This window comes from Gymnoscopelus microlampas (assembly GCF_963454915.1).
Source record: "Gymnoscopelus microlampas genome assembly, chromosome: 16".
Classification (NCBI taxonomy): domain Eukaryota; kingdom Metazoa; phylum Chordata; class Actinopteri; order Myctophiformes; family Myctophidae; genus Gymnoscopelus; species Gymnoscopelus microlampas.
The window spans coordinates 49,541,633-49,567,427 of NC_139953.1; the positions used below are offsets into that span (position 1 = coordinate 49,541,633).

The following is a 25,795-nucleotide window of genomic DNA, read 5'->3' on the forward strand; positions in this document are numbered from 1 at the left end:
ACATTTACACACCGTCTCAGTACTTGTAACACACACACCTACGTGCACACTGAAGCACATCCTTGCATGCCCACACACACACACACACACACACACACACACACACACACACACACACACACACACACACACACACACACACACACACTGTTTAGACATCTGGATCTCAACACACACACCTCGTGCACAAGCCTATAGAAAACAGGGTATAAATATCTATTCTGTGTTGAACTCTTTCCTGCTGAAGCTGCCATGTGATGTTAACTCTTTACTCTCCTTAAATAAAGTAACAAAGTAGAAGCCATGCCTGGACTCTTTCATTCATCTCAATAGAGGCAAATAGTCCCACAGATTAATGCACTTTTACCACACAACATTTTTCATGTAAGGTATTATCCCAGTAGTAACTGGGTCATTCCGGAATTAGAGGACATTTGGGCTTCAGAATCTTTGAAAAATGAACCTTCTATTTGACATTTTTTTGTTATATATTCATCAACAATAGGTATTAAAGTATCAAAAGCTTCATTGGCTCATCTCAGGCATCAAAGGCAATTTTTTTTATTACGTGTTTTATTTGTTGTTTGCTATACCTGGTGCAACCCTGTTACTGACACTGAGGAACCTGAAAAAAGTGTATTAATATAATTCCTTTACCATTAGGTTAAGGAAGTAATATTCTCTCTGAATAACCATTTGATTTAATATTTCAATTAATTTAAGTAACTTTTGAAATCTATCTTGCACAACTTTTGAATAGTGGCATGTTTCACTTTACTAATTTAAGTATACATTTTTAAAATATTTCCTCTAACACATTATGCATACTGTATAGTTACTTAAACTCTTTAAAAGGACAATAGGTTAATCTTGTATGCGCTGCATACATCATTTATGTTTTTAATTAAAATGCTATGGTAACAGGGTTGAAATTACAGTAACAGGGTTGAATGGCAACATTACTTTTGATTATAGATTATTGTCTTTTAATAACTTCAATATAATTTGAATAACCTTTAATATGTTACACATGAGGATGGTCGGTAGGAAGTGTGGAAATGGAAAATGGACCAGGAGACAGTTGTTCCAGAACAATCAAGGTTTTATTTTGCAAACAGGAGCTCACACAAGACACACAACTCACCAACATCAAACAATGCACACAATCAAAGAAAATATCCTCCGTCTCTTGGTACTGAGACAAACTGTAAGAACAGAATCATGAAAACAAAGGGGGGCTCACAACGCACTTTTGAATGACAACAATGCAGACAATAACACATACTGTGTTAATGTTAATGAATTGACAGACAAAGCATTTCCTCCTTTGAAATTAATAATACAACCATAAAATCAATATAACCAGAACAGCACATGACAACTTAAAGTGGAGATAAACACTCCTCCTTCTTAAAGGGTTATGTCCAGGAATTAAAGTCTGTAGACAAAGAATATATTAAAGGACGGCTTCAAATGGCTGACCATTTCTTGCACCAAGAAAGGTAGATTAATTGCCTCAAGTTGCCTGCAGTCAATGTGTCAACAACTTTCACCGGCTGTATCCATTGCAGACATACAGTCACTGTGCTGTGCTTGCATAATATCCATGACCGATACGATTTCTGGTCCCTGTGTTTTATTATCGTCAATTGGGTCCGGCTGATTAGGAGGAGACGCGCACAGCTGTGTAAAGTTTGATTTGTGCTTCGCCGTATGACGGTGTTGTTGCGTATCGAAAATAGAAGACATACAAGCTCACTACGTGGCGCGTTGCGACGTGTTGTGAGCTTGTAGCTCTGATATTTTCAACATGCGACACCATCGTATGACGAATAAGCGGATCTATAACTGCAGTCCACAGCAGCAGCAGCAGGCTTGTCGGGAATGAACCCACACTGACATTGTCAGATCATGATAAAAAAAAAAAAAAAACATTAAATGATTATGATGGGTTTTATGAATGGTTGTAATATTAATAATAGGTTTAAATGTTAAAATAGCTTATTAACAGCATTTTCCCAATTGGCCACGGTGGCCAGTGATGTTCATAATTAACGGCCAATCAAACATTTTATCGGTGAATGGCCGGTAAATACCGGAATCCCTGCAAAAACGACTTTATTAGCGTTTTTGTGTAAAAGAATGTCACCATGGTTACGGGGCTGCTCAGCTGGGACGAACTGCCTCCCGGGTTGCCAGATCATGTGCGCATATCCCCCTATGGATGCGTCGACCGGGTATGGACTAGTCATACTAAAGGATGACAAAAGCCTTCAAATAGTGTCAATTTTTTAAGCAAATAGTGAAAACAAGAGGAATCTGAACCTTCCTCTTGCATACATCACACATTCAATGACCTCATACAGGAATATGAACGTGATTACATGTTTGGAACTTGGGAATGGAGAAATGAGCCTCCATGACACTTTTCACCCCTGCTCCCTTGGGCTCACATATCTCAGGTAACCTTAAAAATTGATTCTGATGGTGCATCGAGCTAGTGCATTCCACCTTAGTAGTGGTGTAAAGTAGCTAAGTACATTTCCTCAAGTACTGTACTTAAGTACAATTTTGAGGTATTTGTACTTTACTTGAGTATTTCCAATACTTTTACTTCTACTCCATGTAAATTTTGAATTCCGGACTTTTACTTGTAACAGAGTACTTCTACATTGCAGTATTGATACTTCTACTTAAGTAAAACATTTGAGTACTTTTTCCACCACTGTACCATAGGGCTCAGTGGTCAGTCAGCAGATTGAACTGCCTCCCCAGCAAGTAGTATCATAGTAGTAGTAGAATGATGACCTCTCCTATCTCGTCCTTGGTAAGACTGCCTGGACGCATCCATCGCTTGTACAGCCCCTTCAGTCAGATCTCTCTTACAGCCTTATCTGCTGGAACAATGTTTAACATCTCTTCACGTCATCCATTGTTTACATGAGATCACCATGGTTACTTGTGATGTCAGAGTGAGTCCAGACACCAAAGACCCCATATTTGGACATGGTCGAAACCGGGACTCCATATTTGGACATGCATGACTCACCGTGACATCATCATGATGTCAGAAGCACAGGGTAGGACTATATAAAGTCGAGTGTGTTATTTTCAACCATTACAGATCTCTGAGCTTAAAGACTTATATTCTCATCTCTTCTTAGAATTAGACTCGGTGGGATTTCTTTAGTCACTGCTGAAGCTTTTACTTTAGCTATTTCTACATCACAGGCAAACATCTCTGGTTAAGTCCCTGACGGACATCACTGCAGCAGGTCCTGGGTTCCAGACAGAAATCTTCCTACAAGAAGTATTTTTAAGGATCATGGCAGGAGATTGGGGATTCCTGTCTAGGTTACTGTACGAAGTCCAGTCTCACACCACCAGCATCGGGTCGATCTGGATGACTGTCCTCTTCCTGTTTCGCATCATGGTGCTGTGTGGTCCAGCTGAGAGCGTGTGGGATGACGACAAGTCAGGTTTATACTGTCTCTCACTCACCTACATTTGTTCCAACGTGTGTTACAACCAAATCTTCCCCATCTCGCACATCCGCTACTGGACGATGCAGATCATCTTCGTGGCGACACCCACTCTGTGTTACCTGGGTCATGTGATACACATCACACACAAGGAGGACAAACTGAGGGAGCAGCTGGCCAGCCCAGCGCCCCCTGGAGGCACAAGGAGGCTCCAACTGCCCAAGTACACGGATGTTAAAGGCCACGTGGAGATCAAAGGGGAACTTCTGTGCAGCTACCTGATCCACCTGGTGGTCAAGATCATCATAGAGGCGGCCTCCATCTGCGGACAGCACTACCTGTACGGTTTTGACATGAAGGCCACGTACAAATGTAAAAGTTCTGACATCATTCCAGATCTCGACGAGATGTGCGTGACAACATGCTACACTTCCCGTCCCAGCGAGAAGACCTTCTTAATCCTCTTCATGCTGGTCGTGGCCTGTTTCTCTGTGCTCCTCAACATAATTGAGATGTTGTATCTGCTCTGCAAAGGCTGCAAGCGACGCAATCAGAGGGTGGTGAAGAAGAGGACAACGGTGGAGGACCCGGACAGTCTGCCCGGTAGCAGCGTCCCCAGCTACCTGCAGATCACAGAGGACACACAGCGGCAGAACAACCATGTCATCGTGGAGTTGGAGAGCGGACTGGGGCGGAGCTTCACTGAGAGGATGGAGAGGAGGGAGGCTCTGATTCATAATCTCCACTCTGAAGACTTCCTGTCCTCCAAGGTCACTGAAAATAACGACTAACAGTATTCACCTTCACCTCCTGCCGTCCACCATCTCTAAACATAATCTATAATCTATTATATTCTATTGTATCACCTGATGCACCGAGTGGAAAGTCATCAGATCAGCAAATCTACCAAAAACATTGATAAATCTGAAAATCCCCATATATATGGGCATACAATGGCAAGTGCTCACAGAGCATAACAAATAATAATGATAAACAGTAAAAAAAAAAGTAAATAAACATAATTAAAATTAAAAAAATACTTGTGGTCTCTGAGTAGACCTGTGCTCAAAGAACATAAATAATAATCATAATAAGGGTAATAATAATAATAATAATAATAATAATACAAAAAAGAATAAAATATATATTTAAAAAAATTATAATAATAAAACGAAAAAGGGGGACTAATGCATATAAATATATTATAATAATATTTGTGAAGAGTGGTGAATAGTGCGTGGCAGTTAGGTTAGGTTTAGGTATATCTTTGAATATAGTTATTTTTTAAAGAGAACATTTGTAACAATCGGCCTTTACCTTGAAAGGAGAATTATTAACTAAAGGAAAATCAACGGGATCGACAGGTTTTTAACTGAAATTAATTTAATAATCAAGCCACAAAATAAACAATTGACAAATGAAATGGTAAATAAATAATACACTTCAGGCTTTTAAATAAGACTTCTGTCCCTAACTCTTTCCTTAATAAACAAAATAAACAAACAAACAGATAAACAAAACGATACTTCTTTCAAATCACAATCTCATTCAGATACAAATAATAAACAAACTACTCGGACGTAAAGGTGAACGTCACCGCAGACCGACGCTCCAAACAATAACAACCGTTCACGCGTTACTGTCCAAACGGCCTCTTTTTCCCACGCTCTCGAGTAGGCCTAAGTCTATTAGTCCTTATATCCAAATGAAACGATAACGATCTTCCGCACGTCGCGGTCCGAAGGTAACTTTAATGTTCGGGGTACCCCATAATTTGTAATCCTCAGGAACAGAAATATGGACTCATCTCACCCGCGGCTCCATCAGAATCCTCTCGGTGACGGGCGGTCCATTCATAAATCCAGCGCGATTGTGACCCCACGGCAGCATCGACTCGTTCCTTCGATCCTCTTCCGTTGGGCTCGCTATTTCTTTGTTCTTGGCTGCAGCTTACTGTTTTGTTAAAAACTATAACCTAAACTTGTAACACTGGCGCTCAGGAGATCTCCTCTCGATTCACCCATTCACAGGTTTGTTTGTTCCCCCCTCCCCCCAGCACCACACCTTCTATTTGAAACGTCGGGTGGCGCAAATCATTCAATCACCCACTGATCAGACCCATTACCCTCACGTGAATTGGAAATGTCCATATAGCTCATAGAGTCCAACATGTTACACATCACTCATATATGATAACATGCATAATGTTAATAACACCCATAGATCAAGCAGATAAATATAATAAATATAATGTGCATTTGTCACACATTTTTAGCTCAAATCTTTGCTTCTGGGGGGTCCCTGGCACAAAACGTTTTCAGATGGGGTCTGCAGCCAAATGTATATCAATTTAGGGGTCCTTGGCATGAAAAAGGTTGAAAACCACTGATCACTCCAGAGAGACATTGCAAGGCAGACACCTCTTATCTACGTATTTTAACTTTGTCCGTAAATTAATGCCATATACTTCGCGATTCTATGTCACACAAAAGTATCAAAAATAGCAGATCTACAAGCTCAAAACGTGTCACACCGCGATGCGTTTTGAGCTTGTATCTGCTATTTTCGCTATTTTTGAATTAGAATCCTGAAAAGTAACATTTTTATTTAATTTCAAATGCATTTAGTTATACTTGTTAACTTTATGAACTTAAATATAAATACATTGGACATAAAAAAGACAACATAATGTTACTACTAGTCATTAAGCTACTAATATAGACTGAAGTAATTAAAGCGGGTCACATGTTTGCATGTTTAGAATCATAACAGCTGAAATCAATAATATATCACTATTCTGATATTAACCTGCGGGCCGCATTAAGTGAAGGTGGGGGCCGCATGTGGCCGCCGGGCCACCAGTTGCCCATGTATGCCATGGATGATACAAATCCTACTGCACTGCCATTGGCTTGTCCAGAACCACCTGTCTGACCGATATGGCCATATATGGGCACACGGTCAGAATCAGAATCAGAATCAGAAGACTTTATTGCCATTACATGAGGACATGTTAGGAATTTGATTTGGTACAGAGGAGTGCAGTTTACAACAGGACTAGTGCAAGACAGGACAAGACAGTGCAAACAACATCATAGTGCAAACAAAATCCAAATAAATAAGAGAAGTGCCAAAGTGCCAAAAAGATCAAGTGTTCAGTAGTCAGTTCAGGGGGGGGGGGGGGACCAGCAGCATTCAGTAGCCGGATGGCCGTGGGGAAAAAGCTGTGTGAGTGTCGTGCCTTCACAGTCTTTAATGACCGCAACCTCCTGCCTGAGGGGAGCGGGGCAAAGAGACCATGCCCTGGGTGTGCGGGGTCAGCCATGATCTTCCTGGCCCTCCCCAAAGCCCTACTTTTAAACAGGGCCTCCAGGGGGGGCAAAGGGCAGCCAATCACCCTCTCCGCCGAGCGTATCACCCGCTGCAGCTTGGCCTTGTCCTTGGCCGCTGCAGCGGGGAACCAGATGATGATGGCGAAGGTGACGATGGACTCGATGATGGCAGTGTAGAAGTTCACCAGCATGGACCTTGGGAAGTGGAGTTTCCTGAGCTGCCTCAGGAAAAACAGTCTTTTCTGGGCTTTTTTAGTGAGGGCGTCGATGTTGGGCCCCCACTTCTGGGTCTCCACTGCCATCAGCAGCACAGATGAGCATCTCCCCTCATTTCATGTTGTTTGTCATTCACCTACTGCACACCAGTGGTTCTCAAAGTGGGGTCTGGGGACCCCTCAGGGGTCCTCAGGGGGGAGGGGGTCCCCAGCAAAATGTGATAATAGCATCAACATCACTTTAAGCAATTCAAACCTACTAGCCTGCACCGCCGATCCGACTGATATGCCCATATAAGGAGATCTCTATCTGTCAGTCCTTGTCCCTTTTATGGCCAAATATGGAGATATCTGATGTAATCAGTCTATGCCCATATATGGACATGCTGATATGCCCATATATGGAGATCTCTGTATCTGTCAGTCCTTGTCCCTTTTATGCCCAAATATGGAGATCTCTGATGTCATCAGTAAATGCCCATATATGGGCATGCCTCAACTCAAGCTTAATAGTCAGCCCCAGAGCCTTGTATTAGAGAGTTGCGCCAAAGAGGGGGCAGAAACAGCGTCGGTCACGTGGTTCATGTAAAGTGGAAATAGTGACAAGGAGCCGTAGACTTCAGTGCATTCCATGAACTTCATCTCTCTATGGGCCTGGGCAGCCCTAGACCCAGGCTGACTTACAGATCGATTTGAAAGTCTGGTCTAAAGGCCTTTGCAGACAGGGTTCGATTTATCGCACGGAAAAAACGGACAATATCATTTTTGAAAAGAACACATGGTTCTCTATGACCTCATACACACCGGCTCACAATTTGCCGTGCTGCAAGTGGCTGCGGCAATGCGCTTTTTTTTTCTTCAATCGAACCCAGTTCGATTCGAGCGTCATTTCCTACGCGGTAAAAACAGGCCTTTACTCTTTCACACCCAAGCTGGAAATTATTTGTTACAGTGTACCGTCCTCCTGGGGCCTTCACTGACTTTATATCTGAATTATCAGAGTTTCTAACACGTTTAGTCCTAGATTCTAATAGAATTATTTTGTCTGGCGACATGAATATTCATGTGGATGTACCGATAGCCTTAGTAAAGCGTTTATTTCATTAATCGATTCTATCAGTTTCTCTCAATGTGTAGATAAACCCAACCCACAAGTTCAACCCCTACTCTTGACCTTGTTCTGGTCTATGACATTGAAATCAAACATTTCATAGTCTTCCCATATAATAGGGACCTAAGATCTCTATACTTACAGCCCCTCTCAGGTTGATCACCTTGTTGATAGTGTCACAGGCTCGCTTCAGGCGACGCTTGACTCTGTTGCTCCTTTGAGAAAGACTGTAATAAAGCAACAGAGGCTAGCCCCATGGTATAACTCTGGAACTAGAAATCGCAAGCTTTTATGGAAAGGATATGGCGTTCAACCCCAGCTGCAGATCAAGAGTGTGACTGCGGACCGGGCCTCTCCATGGAGCACGACCGTGGATTTCTACTACATTACACTATACTGTATATTAGCTTAACATTGTCATATTATACCATTATATACTGTATAAACATTATTGTTGTACTATATTATATTTGCTACTATTGTTATTGCTACTACTTGTATCTCTCTCTCTCTCTCTCTCTCTCTCTCTGTCTCTCTCTCTTCTTTCCCCCCCGACAAATGGAACCAAATGGACCCATTGCACACTCTCAGAGTTGGGGGTCCTTGCAATTAAAAGGTTTGAGAACACTGATCTAGGAATAAATACAAATTCCATTAATAATTGTTGAAGTGCAGCTACAAGTTAGTAATACTAATAACGTAAATAGTACAGTTAAGAGTGTAAACAGTCTTGGTGCAACATCAACTGCAGCGATGAAAATATGACTGTAAATGAAATATCATCATGTGATAAATGACATGACATCAGACTGATATACTCACCGATACCAGCATTTTAGCCAGTATCGGCAGCTTTACCGACGCTGGTATCTGTATCGGAATGATTCATACATGGCTGCTGGTTCGCAAGACAAATTTCAGTGTGAACTGACGATAAAGTATTATTGTATCGTATACTCTAAACAAAACAAAGCTAAACTAAAGCTGATGATGTAGGCTACCAGTGTTAACATTTAAGGTGAACAGACCCCAAACATAGTCGTGTAGGCATCCATTATGAAACCACCTGAAAACCACTGGTTTAGTATAGCCTTTAAACCACCTGAAAACCACTGGTTTAGTATAGCCTTTAAACCACCTGAAAACCACTGGTTTAATATAGCCTTTAAACCACCTGAAAACCACTGGTTTAGTATAGCCTTTAAACCACCTGAAAACCACTGGTTTAGTATAGCCTTTAAACCACCTGAAAACCACTGGTTTAATATAGCCTTTAAACCACCTGAAAACCACTGGTTTAGTATAGCCTTTAAACCACCTGAAACCACTGGTTTAGTATAGCCTTTAAACCACCTGAAAACCACTGGTTTAGTATAGCCTTTAAACCACCTGAAACCACTGGTTTAGTATAGCCTTTAAACCACCTGAAAACCACTGGTTTAGTATAGCCTTTAAACCACCTGAAACCACTGGTTTAGTATAGCCTTTAAACCACCTGAAAACCACTGGTTTAGTATAGCCTTTTGACATTGATTTCAACTCATTATTTCTAGTGTTTCTTTGTTTTTAATTCTTATATTTATAAAGTTGTACGTTTTTTGTTCTCTCCCCTGGCCCCAACACACATACACACCTACATGTAAAGTGTCTTTGAGTACTTGAAAAGTGCTAAATCCCAGATATTATTATTGTCTCCGCCAGGAGACTATGTTTTCACTTCTAAATATGACACACCGATTGGTCAAGCCTCACGTGACACGTGACAATACGGTGAAATACTGTATAAATACATGGCGTCACTTTGACGGTGTCTTTGCCACCGTCAAAGTGAGGTAAGACAGGAACCATCACGAAATGGCTGCATGGCTGATACATAATTGGCAGATAGGACAGATAGGACACTTATATAGACAGGAGGGATATGACACTTACACAGACGGATAGGACACTTACAGTACACAGACAGGACGGATAGGACACTTATACAGACAGGACGGATAGAACACTTACACAGACAGGACGGATAGGACACTTACATAGACAGGAGGGATATGACACTTACACAGACAGGACGGATAGGACACTTACAGTATACAGACAGGACGGATAGGACACTTACAGTATACAGACAGGACGCTTACAGTATACAGACAGGACGGATAGGACACTTATACAGACAGGAGGGATAGGACACTTACACAGACAGGACGGATCGGACACTTATACAGACAGGATGGATAGGACAGTTAGAACATAAGAATTAGAACATTCCCAACATTCCCAACACAAGTCTGGTAAGAGTGAGGTAAGACAGGAACAATCACGAAATGGTTGAGAAATGGCGGATACTGTAACAATTGGATGGGACACTTACACAGACAGGACGGATAGGACACTTACACAGACAGGACGGATAGGACACTTATACAGACAGGACGGATAGGACACTTACACAGACAGGACGGATAGGACACTTATACAGATAGAACATTCCCAACATTCCCAACAGCGGAGAGTTGTGCTCCGAGGAGCACTTTTTCTAGTTATTATTATTATTATTATTACCCTTATTATTATCCTCCCTCTAGACTTTAATTCTGTTCTTTTTGGCAAGCGACATCTGCATGGTGGAGTAGATGCTTTATGAAACTATAAACACAGGAACAGATTAATATTATTACTCTCCGCAGGAGAGTTTTGTTTTCACTTTCTAAATATGACACACCGATTGGTCAAGCCTCACGTGACACGTGACAATACGGTGAAATATTGTATAAATACATGGCGTCACTTTGGCAGTGTCTTGCCACTGCCAAAGTGAGGTAAGACAGGAACCATCACGAAATGGCTGCATGGCTGATACATAATTGGCAAATAGGACAGATAGGACACTTATATAGACAGGAGGGATATGACACTTACACAGACGGATAGGACACTTATAGTACACAGACAGGACGGATAGGACACTTATACAGACAGGACGGATAGGACACTTATACAGACAGGACGGATAGGACACTTATACAGACAGGACGGATAGAACACTTACAGTATACAGACAGGACGGATAGGACACTTATACAGACAGGACGGATAGGACACTTACATAGACAGGAGGGATATGACACTTACACAGCCAGGACGGATAGGACAATTACAGTATACAGACAGGACGGATAGGACACTTACAGTATACAGACAGGACACTTATACAGACAGGAGGGATAGGACACTTACACAGACAGGAGGGATAGGACACTTACATAGACAGGACGGATAGGACACTTATACAGACAAGACGGATAGGACACTTATACAGACGGATAGGACACTTGGCGGACACGGACCTGTGTAAGTGTTTGATCGGACACTTATACAGACAGGATGGATAGGACAGTTGTTGGAGGAGGCGAGGAGGCTCTCCACTTCCGCATTGAGCGAGTGTGCATCAAGTGTATCCTCGACCACTCTCAACAGCTCCTCCCTCACTTATACAGACAGGACGGATAGGACACTTATACAGACAGGAGGGATACAGGACGGCATAAGAAGTAGAATATTCCTAGAAGTAGAACACTCCCAACATTCCCAACACAAGTCTGCCGGCGGAGAGTTGTGCTCCGAGGAGCACTTTTTCTAGTTATTATTATTATTATTATTATTATTGTATTATGATGATGATGATGTTGGTAGATATGCTTTAGGAAACTATAAACACAGGAACAGATTGCATCAGATAAAGCGTAAAGAAGATCAGCGCTAACACAACAAGGTGTAATGATCAGTTAGGTGGTTTACGGCACATGTACGTATCTGCAAACACACACTTGACGTCTATTAAATTAGGGCCGATACATTTATTCTTTGGCCGATAAAATATAATCTTGCCGGTCACGGCGGCCGGCCCCAAAACTGCCATGTGGAAAGTCTGGTCCAAATATGGAGTCCTGGATCGGCCACGTCCAAATATGGAGTTCATGACGTATGGACGCACTCTGACCTCTTGAGTAACCATGGCGATCTAATGTCAACAAACCCCGGATGACGTGTACACGTCATCTATTGTTTACATTAGATCACCATGGTTACTTGTGATGTCAGAGTGAGTCCGATGCCAAAGACTCCATATTTGGACTTGCATGACTCACCGTGACATCATCATTCATGATGTCAGGAGCACAGGGCTGGACTATATAAAGTCATGTGTGTTATTGTCCATCACAAATCTGATCTCTTCTTAGATTTACACTTGGGGAGATTCATTTAGTCACTGCTGAGGAAATAGTTCCTACCTGGATCACAGCCAACGTTTTTCTATAGTAATTATTCAACAGGCCTTTGTACTTCCATCTCTACATACTTTTTGTCTCTCTGTTCTTGTGCGTTTTACAGAACCAGTAGGATCATGGGAGGAGACTGGGGGTTCCTGTCCAGGTTAATGGACAACGCCCAGGCCCACATCACCGGCATCGGGAAGGTCTGGATGACTGTCTTCTTCCTGTTTCGCATCCTGGTGCTGTGTGGTCCAGCTGAGAGCGTGTGGAGCGACGAGTCGGTCGGTTTCTTCTGCGACACGCATAGGGTCGGGTGCCAAGCCTTCTGTTACAACTACTTCTTCCCCATCTCACCCCTCCGCTTCTGGACGCTGCAGTTCATCTTCGTGGCGACGCCCACTCTGGCGTACCTGGCTCATGTGATGCACGTCACCCACAAGGAGAACAAACTGCGTCAGCAGCTGGCCAGCCCGGTGCCCCCTGGAGCCACCAGGAAGATCAAACAGCCCAAGTACACAGACGAGAGAGGCCACGTAAAGATCAAAGGGAGTCTTGTGTGGAGCTACCTGATCCACCTGGTCGTTAAAATACTCATCGAGGCGGCCTCCGTCTGGGGACAGTACTACCTGTATGAGTTCAAAGTGAAGTTAAAATACGACTGCAATGAAGAGCATGACAAAACACATATATGTGTCTCACCCATGGAGTGCTTCATGCCCCGTCCTAGAGAGAAGAGCCTCTTTGTTTTCTTCATGCTGGCCGTGGCCGGTTTCTCTGTGTTCCTCAACGTTCTTGATGTCTTGTACGTGCTCTTCAAATGCTGCAAGCGATGCAATCAAAGGGTGGTGAAGAGGAGGGCGTTGAAGAGGACAGCGTTGGAGGACCCAGACAGCCTGCCCGATAGCAGCGCCCCCAGCTACGACTCTACCATGTTGCAGATCACAGAGAACACACTGCAGCAGAACAACCATGTCATCGTGGAGTTGGAGAGCGGACTGCGGCAGAGGAGCATCTCTGAGAGTCTGGATGGAGTAGAGGGAGGAGCAACAGCAGCTATGATTCATCATCACTCTGAAGACGTCCTCTCTGGGGGTCTGGATGGAGAGGAGGGTGGATCTGATTCATCATCACCCTGAAGACTTCCTGTCCACCAAGGTCACTGAAAATAACGACTAACAGTATTCACCTTCACCTCCTGCCGTCCACCTTCTCTAAATGTTCCACCAGCCTCCAGCCTTGGTCTCTGTCTCCACAGCTGTGGAAAATGGATCAAGAATCAAGAATATGCAGATTTTCAGGCCACAAACCAGCCTGTAAATATTAACTATTCTATTCTATTGTATCACCTGATGCACTGGTGGAGTGGAAAGTCAACAGACCAGCAAATCTCCAAAAAACATTGATACGTCTGAAAATCCCCATATATGGAGTCACTGATTTAATCAATATGATGTCATAGAATGGCCTGTACTCCATATATGGGCACGCCTCACAAGGAACTCCATATATGGGCATACAATGGCAAGTGCTCAAAGATTATAAAAAAGAACAATACAAAAATATATAATAATCAAATACATTTAAAAAACAGAATAAAAAATAATACTTGTGGTCTCCGAGTAGACCTGTGCTCAAAGAGCATAAAACAGAATAATACAATAAATAAAGAAAAGATATATATATGTATTTTTAAATTAATATAATAATAAATACAATTCCATGGGACTAATGCATATAAATATATTATAATATTTGTGAGAGTAGTGAATAGTGCGTGGCCTAAACCTGTCCTGGCCAGGACTAGTTAGGTTAGGTTAGGTTTAGTTTAGTTTAATTCAATAACCAGGTTCAAATAATACATTCCAAACAACAAAGTCCAGCACTTATGGACTTAAGATGGGGGGGTCCCCGGGTGGTCCCCAGCAAAATGTGATAATAGCAACAACATCACTTTATGCAATTTAAACCTACTACTTCGCTTCTGCTCTCGTACTGTGAGGACGCTTTTGCTGCTCGCTCTGCCCTATGCTTACATTCCTCTGCTGATATCCATGTTTTTTTATTTTTATTTTTTTCCCCTGAGAAACCACGAATGGATCCTGGATATTTATAAACCCATGGGACTCTATTTCTTCTATAGATACAAGCCATATTTCAATATACTATTCTTCGACCTATTTGTCGACCTCCAGTGACTGGGTACGTGGCATATAGCCAAAGCTAATTAGCATCAGGATGTACCCGACTTTTTCAACAGAGGACTACCAGAAATTGCTGCAAAGGATTGCAGTGCTGGAAACGGAATTACACCGTTTAAGAGTGAATGTGGAAGTGAATCAACATTATGGAATTCCACAGTCTCAGAGCAACGGACAAGACCATGCCAACAAGCAGCCACCTAGTGTGGTTTCCGAGAAACCCCAGGACAAGGCTTTCTCATGGAACACTCTCGGGGCAAAGCCAAAGGATTTGAAGGGGCGAATAACTGGCAGAACTCGGAGCCCTGTGATTACAGATCTGACCGGCTGGCCTGCGCTACCACCCGCGCGTCACCATCATCGATGCCCCCGGACACAGGGTACCGCGTCTTCTACCCCCCTTCAACAGTGGAAAACTGCCAATGGGAGATCTACAAACAAATCTCCCAAAACATCGAGTGCTGCGCGTCAACAGTGGAAAACTGCCAAAGGTAGATCTACAAACAAATCTCCCAAAACATCGAGTGCTGAGTGTCCTGTGCAGCTGGGAAACAGATTCACCCCATTGCTCCAGGACCCCAGATGCCCGTCTGATGGCAGACAAAACAAATCCTCTTCACCCAGCAGGGTAAGAACCAAGAGTAACTCAGATGAAAAAAGTCTATATGGTGAGCCTGAATTTCTGATCATAGGGGATGCCGCTGTTAAAGATGTTAAAAGCATGATAAGAAGAAAGGCAAAAGTGTTATGCTTCCCCAAAGACAAAGTCTCTGACATGAATGACAGAATTCTGAATCTTATCGCTGAACACCCAACGGTGAAAACCCTGATCTTGCACGTTGGCACATGTGATACTTACTTACTTAATCCTCTTCGTCCCAAGTGGGACATAAGGCTTCGACGATCTGCCTCCATCGGGACCTGTCTTGTGCTGCATGTTGTGCCTCGCCCCACGTAAGGTTCATCTCCTGAAGCTCAGCTGTCACGGTTCGTCGCCAGGTGGTTTTGGGTCGACCTTGACTCCTTTTCCCTACTGGGGTCCATCTCAGTGCAACCTTTGGGATTCGCTCCTGGGCCATTCGGAGCACATGTCCCAGCCATCGTAGACGGCGGCGTTTGAGTTCTGACACGACACTGGAGCACCTGGTCATTCTGTGCAGCTCTTTATTTGAGATCTTCTCAGGCCAGAAGATGCGGCAGATTTTACGGAGACATCCATTGTGGAAGGCACTGATCTTATTCATGTCCAGTGTTGTCACACGCCAGCATTCCGAGCCATACATCAGCACTGATTTTACGTTACTGTTGTACAGTCGGACCTTTGTTTTTAGGCTGTACTGCTTCGACTTCCAGATAGGATGGAGCCTTGCAAAAACACCGTGAGCCTTCCCTAGCCTTGCTCTGATGTCCTTTTTTGTTGCGTTGTCCTTGCTGACAAGACTTCCCAGGTAGGTGAAATCTTCGACAAAGTCGAGGGTTTCCCCATTCACAATGATTGGTGCACCTGGAGTGGCATTAATGCACATCACTTGTGTTTTGGAACCATTGATGTTCAACCCTGTTTGTTTAGCATACTGGTTTAGTCTGTCAGTTTTCTCCTGCAGGTGGATATATTTGGAGGAGAGAACAGCAAGGTCATCAGCAAAGTCTAGGTCCTCGAGTTGGGAGAACAAAGTCCACTGGATGCCCCTTGGTTTATCGGCCGTGGTCTTCCTCATCACCCAGTCAATGGCCATCAGGAAGAGGATGGGAGACATGGTGCACCCTTGCCGCACACCAGACTCTACGTTGAAGCGCTCAGATGGTTTTCCATTGACGATGACACTACATTCAAAGTGACGGTAGAACAACCCTATCAGCTAGACCATTTTTGGAGGAATTCCATATGCTCTTGCGATCTTCCATAGGGTGTCACGATGCAGGCTGTCAAAGGCTTTCCGAAAGTCTATGAAATTGATGTGCAGTGGGGCGTTCCATTCTACACACTGCTCGAGGATGTTCTTCAGAGCAAAGATCTGGTCTGTGCAGCCCCTCCCTCTCCTGAATCCTGCCTGTTCCTGTCTCAGGTTTTGGTCGACGGCGGCTTCAATTCTGCCGAGTAGAATCCTACAAAAGACTTTAGATGGTATTGACAGCAGTGTGATCCCCCGCCAGTTGTCACAGTTTTGGAGGTTGCCTTTTTTGGGCAGTTTAACAATCAGGCCCTTGTCCCAGTCTTCAGGTATTATTTCCTCTTCCCAGATGTTTCTGAAGAGTTCCGTGAGCACCTTTGTTGAAGTGGTAAGGTCAGCTTTCAGCATCTCGGCATGGATGGAATCTAGGCCGGCAGCTTTCCCACCCTTCATTGCTTGGATAGCACGCTTTACCTCTTCATGGGTTGGGAGACTGGTGTCGATGTTGGGGACATCCTCTGCTGGTGGAGGGTTAGCAGGGTCATCTGGCTCTGGACAGTTGAGTACTTCGCTGAAATGTTGTACCCATCTTGCGGCCTGTTCGTGCTCTGTCCTGAGGTTGGTGCCATCCTTGTGGCACATGTGATACAGAGAACAAACAGTCAGAAATCCTAAAACAACATTTCACGGCCTTATTCAGCAAAATCAGCTCACTTGATGTAAAGGTGTGCATCAGCGGCCCACTACCACCTACAAGAGGCGGCGATGAACGTTTCAGTAGACTGTCTGCACTGAGCAAATGGCTTTCAATTATGTGCATCAACGAATCTGTACATTTTATTGACAATTTCAATTTTTTTTGGGATAGAAGGCAACTTTTTTCTTCGGATGGCCTTAAATTGAACAAGCTGGGAACAAAATTGTTTATGTCAAACCTTTTCTACAATGTTCCCCTGTCTTCGTCAACCTCTGCCAGAGCACAAGCTTCCATAACAACAGATAATGCTGCTGCCGCTGAAGAATGCCAAGGTGAATGGCTCTGTGTAGACGAATACGCTGTCACACCACCCCCCACCGCTGCTGATGGTGGAGGAACATCCATAACAAATGAACTCTCTGATAGTGAAGACTCGGAAACAAAAACAAAGGACAGCGTGCTGAAAACAACCGCTGATAACAGCCTAAATCCACAGGAGGAGATTGCCACGGCCCCTGACGTCGACTCTGCAGCCACGGTCATGCTGGAAGAGGAACGAGACACAGAGGAGTCTCTCAATGAGGAAGATTATCCAACGTCATCACCTTCCTCCTCCTCATCATCATCTTTTTCCCTGTCCCCAATACCTCTTCTGGATTTCACCAGTAGCATGAACGACTTGATTAGAGTGGGGACTAGACTCACCCCCCAAATCAAACGCCAACCACCAACCGTGCCCTGCCCCCCACCCATCGCCCCTCGACGGAGCCATTGCAAGAACAAGAACGTCCTGTCGGCTTCCCTACGTCTAGAGAATACATTTGATTGCTGAGATAGGCAGGGTCCATTATGCATAGCCAAAATCATGTCTGGGCCCAAGGCTATTTTAGTTAGCCTTGTAGAAAACAAGGTTTACAATATTTCCACTGTTATCTCAAATAGAGTTCCCAGGACAAGGAGTGACTTTAAACGCTCTGCAAATACAGCAAATTTAACAGGCATTCCATGTAGAGGCAACAACCAAGTAGTTGAATGCCTTAAGCTAAACTTGGCCCTACTTAACATCAGGTCACTTAATAACAAATCTTCCTCTGTAAATGATATCATCTGTAAAGAGAAACTAGATATTATCTTTCTAACAGAAACCTGGCTTGGTTCTGATGGAGCGGTGCTCTTATCTGCAGCATGCCCACCAAAGTACAGTTTCATTCACTCAGGACGTGAGGAAAGAAAAGGAGGTGGTCTGGCGAATATCTTTTCTGACACTTTAAAATTCAAACCTCTGACAAACCTTGGCAGTTTTAAATCATTTGAATACCAGGCCACCATATTGGAGAGTCAATCATCTGTGCTTATGATTAGTATATATCGACCTCCAAAGTGCAGCAAAGCCTTATTTCTAACAGAAATATCAGAACTTTTATCTATCTGTTCCACTAATTATGACAGAACTCTGATTACTGGAGATGCTAATTTGTATGTTGACATTGTTTCAGATGTTGTGGCTATGGGTTTCCTACAGTTACTGCACAATTTTGACTTTATTCAACATGTTGTTGGGCCAACACATAAACATGGCCACACCCTGGACTTGGTGATCACTAAAGGTTTGAATATCACTGTTGACAGTATTATTGATAAGCCCGAACTAACAGACCACTATTTATTGTGTTTTAATATAACTGTCTTTGATCTAAGGAAAAACAATACAGAATATACTATAAAAAAACGTTTTTTTAGCTCATCTGCAGCAAACGACTTTCCTCGTCATCTGGCGTGTGTGCAGGTCCCCCCCCTACTTGCTCCCTCAGTGAATGATATGGTTCAACATTTTAATCTCAAATTAGAGTCAGCTCTCGACATAGTGGCTCCTATGAAAACTAAAAAGAAACTTAACTCTAGAGTAACACCCTGGATCAACGAGCTCATGCGCTCACTCAAGAAAGAATGTCGTAGAGCTGAGCGAATTTGGAGAAAAAACAAACTCACTATCCACCTAGAGATTTTTAAGAAGTCAACAGTGGCCTATAACAAAGCACTGCGCTTGGCAAGGCAGGCATATTTTTCAGGCATTGTCAATGACAACAAGCATAATGCCAGAGTCTTATTCTCTACCATTGAACATCTCTTAAACCCCCCCCAGGCTTACAAGGAGTCGCTCCCTGCTTCTAAAGCTAAGTGTGATGAGTTTGTATCCTTTTTTGAAAACAACATTTTTAGCATTAGAGCTGGTATTATGAATGCTGCTGCTAGCACTGCAAACGCGGCAAATGGTGCATGGTGCAAAAATGTATGTCACTCCAGAGGAAGTCTAATATCATTCTGCGCAATTAATGAAGAGGAACTCCGTAAAACTATATCACAGATGACATCATCATCTTGTTCACTGGATGCAATACCCACCCCGTTTCTCAAAGAGGTTTTAGACAGTGTGATTGGAGATATCCTAAGAATTGTAAACAGCTCTCTACTTTCAGGCGTCTTCCCAGACTCACTGAAAACGGCTGTAGTCAGGCCGTTACTCAAGAAACACAACCTTGATCCATTGGTGCTGGGTAATTATAGACCAATCTCTAATCTGCCATTTCTGGGCAAGGTCTTAGAAAAAACTATCTTTCATCAACTGGGTGTGTTCCTACAGAACAATAAGGTTCATAACAAATTCCAATCTGGCTTCAGGAAAGGTCATAGCACAGAAACAGCACTTGTAAAAGTAATTAATGATCTTAGGGTGTCCGCTGACGACAAAAATGTATCTGTTCTCCTACTCCTTGATTTAACCGCTGCTTTTGACACGATTGATCACAAAATTCTACTACAACGCATGGAGTACTGGATTGGTTTGTCAGGCACAGCCTTGTCTTGGTTTTACTCTTACCTAACAGGCAGAAGCTATTTTGTCAGCCTAGCTAATGTTGACTCAGACAAACATGACATCTGTTCTGGTATTCCACAGGGCTCAATTCTGGGTCCCTTATTGTTCTCCCTGTATATACTACCACTGGGAGAACTCATCGCCGATCACGGAGTGAACTTCCATTTCTATGCTGATGATACCCAGCTGTATCTTTCGGTAGCTCCAGACGACCCCTGCGCTCTAGACCCATTGTTGACCTGTCTGTCCAGTATAAAATGCTGGATGAGTGAAAACTTTCTTTAGCTAAATGAGGATAAAACAGAAATACTCATAATTGGCTCCAGTGAGCAGAGAGAATCAATAATAAGTAGACTTGGTAACCTGGCTGTAGAAAGTAACACCACAGTAAAGAACCTGGGGGTTATTATCGATTCTGAATTGAATTTTAATGCACACATTAATCATGTCACCAAGATTGCTTTCTTTCATCTTAGAAATATTGCGCGAATTAGAGACTATCTGTCGTTAGACGACGCAAAAACGCTGATCCACGCTTTTGTTTTCTCTCGGCTTGATTACTGCAATGCACAACTGACAGATTACAACTTGTTCAAAATGCGGCAGCCAGAATTTTAACTAAAACTAGAATGAGAGAACATATCACTCCAGTTCTAGCTTCACTACACTGGCTCCCGGTTGTTTTTAGGATTGATTTTAAAATTCTTTTAATAGTTTATAAAGCTCTAAATGGTCTGGCACCTTCCTACCTCTATGACTGCCTAGAGAGACATGTTCCAAACCGGACCCTCAGGTCTTCAAGTGCTGACCTACTCGAGGTGCCTAAAATGACATACAAAAAATACGGTGAAGCAGCATTCTGCTTTTACGGACCAACAGTGTGGAATAAACTCCCATTACACCTAAAACAGGCAGCCTCTGTCGATAGCTTTAAAGCACAGCTCAAGACCTATTTCTTCACTCTTGCTTTTAGCTGACTCTTTGGTTGATTTTTAAGTCCTCACTGTATTGCCTATTTTAATGTTTTATGCTTTTGCTTTTATTTTATTTTATTTTTTGTTTGCTTTATTGTTAAATTGGTTGTAACTGTAACTGTATTCTTGCTCTGTAAAGCACTTTGCGCTGCATTTCATGTCATGAAAGGTGCTATACAAATAAAGTTTATTATTACTCTCCGCCAGGAAAAACAATACAGAATATACTATAAAAAAACGTTTTTTTAGCTCATCTGCAGCAAACGACTTTCCTCGTCATCTGGCGTGTGTGCAGGTCCCCCCCCTACTTGCTCCCTCAGTGAATGATATGGTTCAACATTTTAATCTCAAATTAGAGTCAGCTCTCGACATAGTGGCTCCTATGAAAACTAAAAAGAAACTTAACTCTAGAGTAACACCCTGGATCAACGAGCTCATGCGCTCACTCAAGAAAGAATGTCGTAGAGCTGAGCGAATTTGGAGAAAAAACAAACTCACTATCCACCTAGAGATTTTTAAGAAGTCAACAGTGGCCTATAACAAAGCACTGCGCTTGGCAAGGCAGGCATATTTTTCAGGCATTGTCAATGACAACAAGCATAATGCCAGAGTCTTATTCTCTACCATTGAACATCTCTTAAACCCCCCCCAGGCTTACAAGGAGTCGCTCCCTGCTTCTAAAGCTAAGTGTGATGAGTTTGTATCCTTTTTTGAAAACAACATTTTTAGCATTAGAGCTGGTATTATGAATGCTGCTGCTAGCACTGCAAACGCGGCAAATGGTGCATGGTGCAAAAATGTATGTCACTCCAGAGGAAGTCTAATATCATTCTGCGCAATTAATGAAGAGGAACTCCGTAAAACTATATCACAGATGACATCATCATCTTGTTCACTGGATGCAATACCCACCCCGTTTCTCAAAGAGGTTTTAGACAGTGTGATTGGAGATATCCTAAGAATTGTAAACAGCTCTCTACTTTCAGGCGTCTTCCCAGACTCACTGAAAACGGCTGTAGTCAGGCCGTTACTCAAGAAACACAACCTTGATCCATTGGTGCTGGGTAATTATAGACCAATCTCTAATCTGCCATTTCTGGGCAAGGTCTTAGAAAAAACTATCTTTCATCAACTGGGTGTGTTCCTACAGAACAATAAGGTTCATAACAAATTCCAATCTGGCTTCAGGAAAGGTCATAGCACAGAAACAGCACTTGTAAAAGTAATTAATGATCTTAGGGTGTCCGCTGACGACAAAAATGTATCTGTTCTCCTACTCCTTGATTTAACCGCTGCTTTTGACACGATTGATCACAAAATTCTACTACAACGCATGGAGTACTGGATTGGTTTGTCAGGCACAGCCTTGTCTTGGTTTTACTCTTACCTAACAGGCAGAAGCTATTTTGTCAGCCTAGCTAATGTTGACTCAGACAAACATGACATCTGTTCTGGTATTCCACAGGGCTCAATTCTGGGTCCCTTATTGTTCTCCCTGTATATACTACCACTGGGAGAACTCATCGCCGATCACGGAGTGAACTTCCATTTCTATGCTGATGATACCCAGCTGTATCTTTCGGTAGCTCCAGACGACCCCTGCGCTCTAGACCCATTGTTGACCTGTCTGTCCAGTATAAAATGCTGGATGAGTGAAAACTTTCTTTAGCTAAATGAGGATAAAACAGAAATACTCATAATTGGCTCCAGTGAGCAGAGAGAATCAATAATAAGTAGACTTGGTAACCTGGCTGTAGAAAGTAACACCACAGTAAAGAACCTGGGGGTTATTATCGATTCTGAATTGAATTTTAATGCACACATTAATCATGTCACCAAGATTGCTTTCTTTCATCTTAGAAATATTGCGCGAATTAGAGACTATCTGTCGTTAGACGACGCAAAAACGCTGATCCACGCTTTTGTTTTCTCTCGGCTTGATTACTGCAATGCACAACTGACAGATTACAACTTGTTCAAAATGCGGCAGCCAGAATTTTAACTAAAACTAGAATGAGAGAACATATCACTCCAGTTCTAGCTTCACTACACTGGCTCCCGGTTGTTTTTAGGATTGATTTTAAAATTCTTTTAATAGTTTATAAAGCTCTAAATGGTCTGGCACCTTCCTACCTCTATGACTGCCTAGAGAGACATGTTCCAAACCGGACCCTCAGGTCTTCAAGTGCTGACCTACTCGAGGTGCCTAAAATGACATACAAAAAATACGGTGAAGCAGCATTCTGCTTTTACGGACCAACAGTGTGGAATAAACTCCCATTACACCTAAAACAGGCAGCCTCTGTCGATAGCTTTAAAGCACAGCTCAAGACCTATTTCTTCACTCTTGCTTTTAGCTGACTCTTTGGTTGATTTTTAAGTCCTCACTGTATTGCCTATTTTAATGTTTTATGCTTTTGCTTTTATTTTATTTTATTTTTTGTTTGCTTTATTGTTAAATTGGTTGTAACTGTAACTGTATTCTTGCTCTGTAAAGCACTTTGCGCTGCATTTCATGTCATGAAAGGTGCTATACAAATAAAGTTTATTATTACTCTCCGCCAGGAGAGTATTGTTATCACTGCGTTTTCACTTTCTAAACATGACACACCGATTGGTCAAGCCTCACGTGACACGTGAAATACTGTGATCTGATTGGCTAGTGACGCCACCGGGCCTATATATACATGGCATCACTCTGACAGTGTCTCCGCCACTGTCAGAGTGATGTAAGACGGGAACTAGCTCTGGTTCAGAGCGTTAGTGAGTTCCCTCTAACGATCTGGAAGACCCCTCGCTCTGCGCATGTACAAGGAATTCCACTGCCCTGCCAGCGTTCAACTATAGTGAAAATAAACTAAACCATTTCACTACTCACCGAAGCAAAGGCTGTTTTGTGTTGTTGAAAGTCTATTCTCCAACCCCGCACGCCTAAACGCATCCCACCTACTCTGTAAAATACACTTTTTGGGCAGAAAATAAAATATGTCAGCGAGACGGACATTATTTGTATTTACTCCGCAGTGCCCTCTACAGATCTGGGGGATTTGAACTTACCATTAACCAAAATGTAGAGGGCACTGTGGAGTAAATACAAATAATGTCCGTCTCGCTGACATATTTTATTTTCTGCCCAAAAAGTGTATTTTACAGAGTAGGTGGGGTGCGTTTAGGCGTGCGGGGTTGGAGAATAGACTTTCAACAACACAAAACAGCCTTTGCTTCGGTGCGTAGCGAAATGGTTTAGTTTATTTTCACTATAGTTGAACGCTGGCAGGGCAGTGGAATTCCTTGTACATGCGCAGAGCGAGGGGTCTTCCAGAGCGTTAGAGGGAACTCACTAACGCTCTGAACCAGAGCTAGACGGGAACCATGAAATGGCTGCATGGCTGATACATAATTGGCAGATAGGACAGATAGGACATTTATATAGACAGGAGGGATATGACATAGGACACTTATACAGACAGGAGGGATAGGACACTCACACAGACAGAACGGAAGAGGACACTTACCCAGACAGGTTGGATAGGACACTTACATATACAAGAGGGATAGCGACCTATAAATACATGTGTCACTGTGATAAGCCAGATTCCAATACCGAAAATCCGGCCACTAGCTCACTCCCAGACCTTCGAACCGGAAGTAGTCAAGTAGTCGCGGTCCAATTGTTCCTATCTGTCTTATTGGACAGATAGGACAGATAGGACACTTATATAGACAGGAGGGATATGACACTTACATAGACAGGACGGATAGGACAGGAGGGATAGGACACTTACACAGAATGAACGGAAGAGGACACTTACCCAGACAGGATGGATAGGACACTTACATATACAAGAGGGATAGCGACCTTCGCGACCTTCGAACCAACACAAGTCTTCTGGCGGAGAGTTGTGCTCCGAGGAGCACTTTTTCTAGTTATTATTATTATTACTAGGCTACGTTGCACAGCTGATCTGACTGATATGCCCATATATGGAGATCTCTATCTGTCGGTCCTTGTCCCTTTTATGCCCAAATACGGAGATTTCTGGTGATGCCAACCTCCTGGACTCCCCCCCCCCCCCAAAAAAACCAACAAAAGCTTTTTCAGTGTCAGCCCCCTCCCTTTGGAGCCCACACACACCTCACATCAAAGACTCTGTCCACGCCTAACTTAAATCAGATCTCCATTTCTGCCTTTTAGTCTTAGCTTATGTTTTTTTGCTCAATGTTTAGCCTTTTAAATACTTGTTGATAGTGTCACAGGCTCGCTTCAGGCGACGCTTGACTCTATTGCTCCTTTGAGAAAGACTGTAATAAAGCAACAGAGGCTAGCCCCATGGTATAACTCTGGAACTAGAAATCGCAAGCTTCAAGGATATGGCGTTCAACCCCAGCTGCAGATCAAGAGTGTGAATGCGGACCGGGCCTCTCCATGGAGCACGACTGTGGATTTTTACTACATTACACTATACTGTATATTATCTTAACATTCTTATATTATACCATTATATACTGTATAAACATTATTGTTGTACTATATTATATTTGCTACTATTGTTATTGCTACTACTTGTATCTCTCTCTCTGTCTCTCCTTCTCTCTCTTCTTTCCCCCCGACAAATGGAACCAAATGGACCCATTGCACACACTCAGAGTTGGGGGTCCTTGCAATTAAAAGGTTTGAGAACACTGATCTAGGAATAAATACAAATTCCAATAATAATTGTTGAAGTGCAGCTACAAGTTAG

The 25,795-nt window shown here is 42.9% G+C and overlaps 2 protein-coding genes across 2 annotated transcripts; both read left to right on the forward strand.

Moving 5' to 3' along the window:
- Positions 1 to 3,325: 3,325 nt before the first annotated feature.
- Positions 3,326 to 4,273, forward strand: LOC311063077 (gap junction Cx32.2 protein-like; the record flags this gene model as incomplete). The annotated part of the gene is made up of 1 exon (XM_084082287.1): positions 3,326 to 4,273. One exon carries the CDS (start codon positions 3,326 to 3,328, stop codon positions 4,271 to 4,273), a length of 948 nt encoding a protein of 315 aa, XP_083938413.1.
- Positions 4,274 to 12,548: 8,275 nt separating this feature from the next.
- On the forward strand, positions 12,549 to 13,553 carry LOC311063078 (gap junction Cx32.2 protein-like; the record flags this gene model as incomplete). The annotated part of the gene is made up of 1 exon (XM_084082288.1): positions 12,549 to 13,553. The coding sequence occupies one exon, from the start codon at positions 12,549 to 12,551 to the stop codon at positions 13,551 to 13,553; it is 1,005 nt and encodes a 334-aa protein (XP_083938414.1).
- Between the last annotated feature and the right edge of the window lie 12,242 nt (positions 13,554 to 25,795).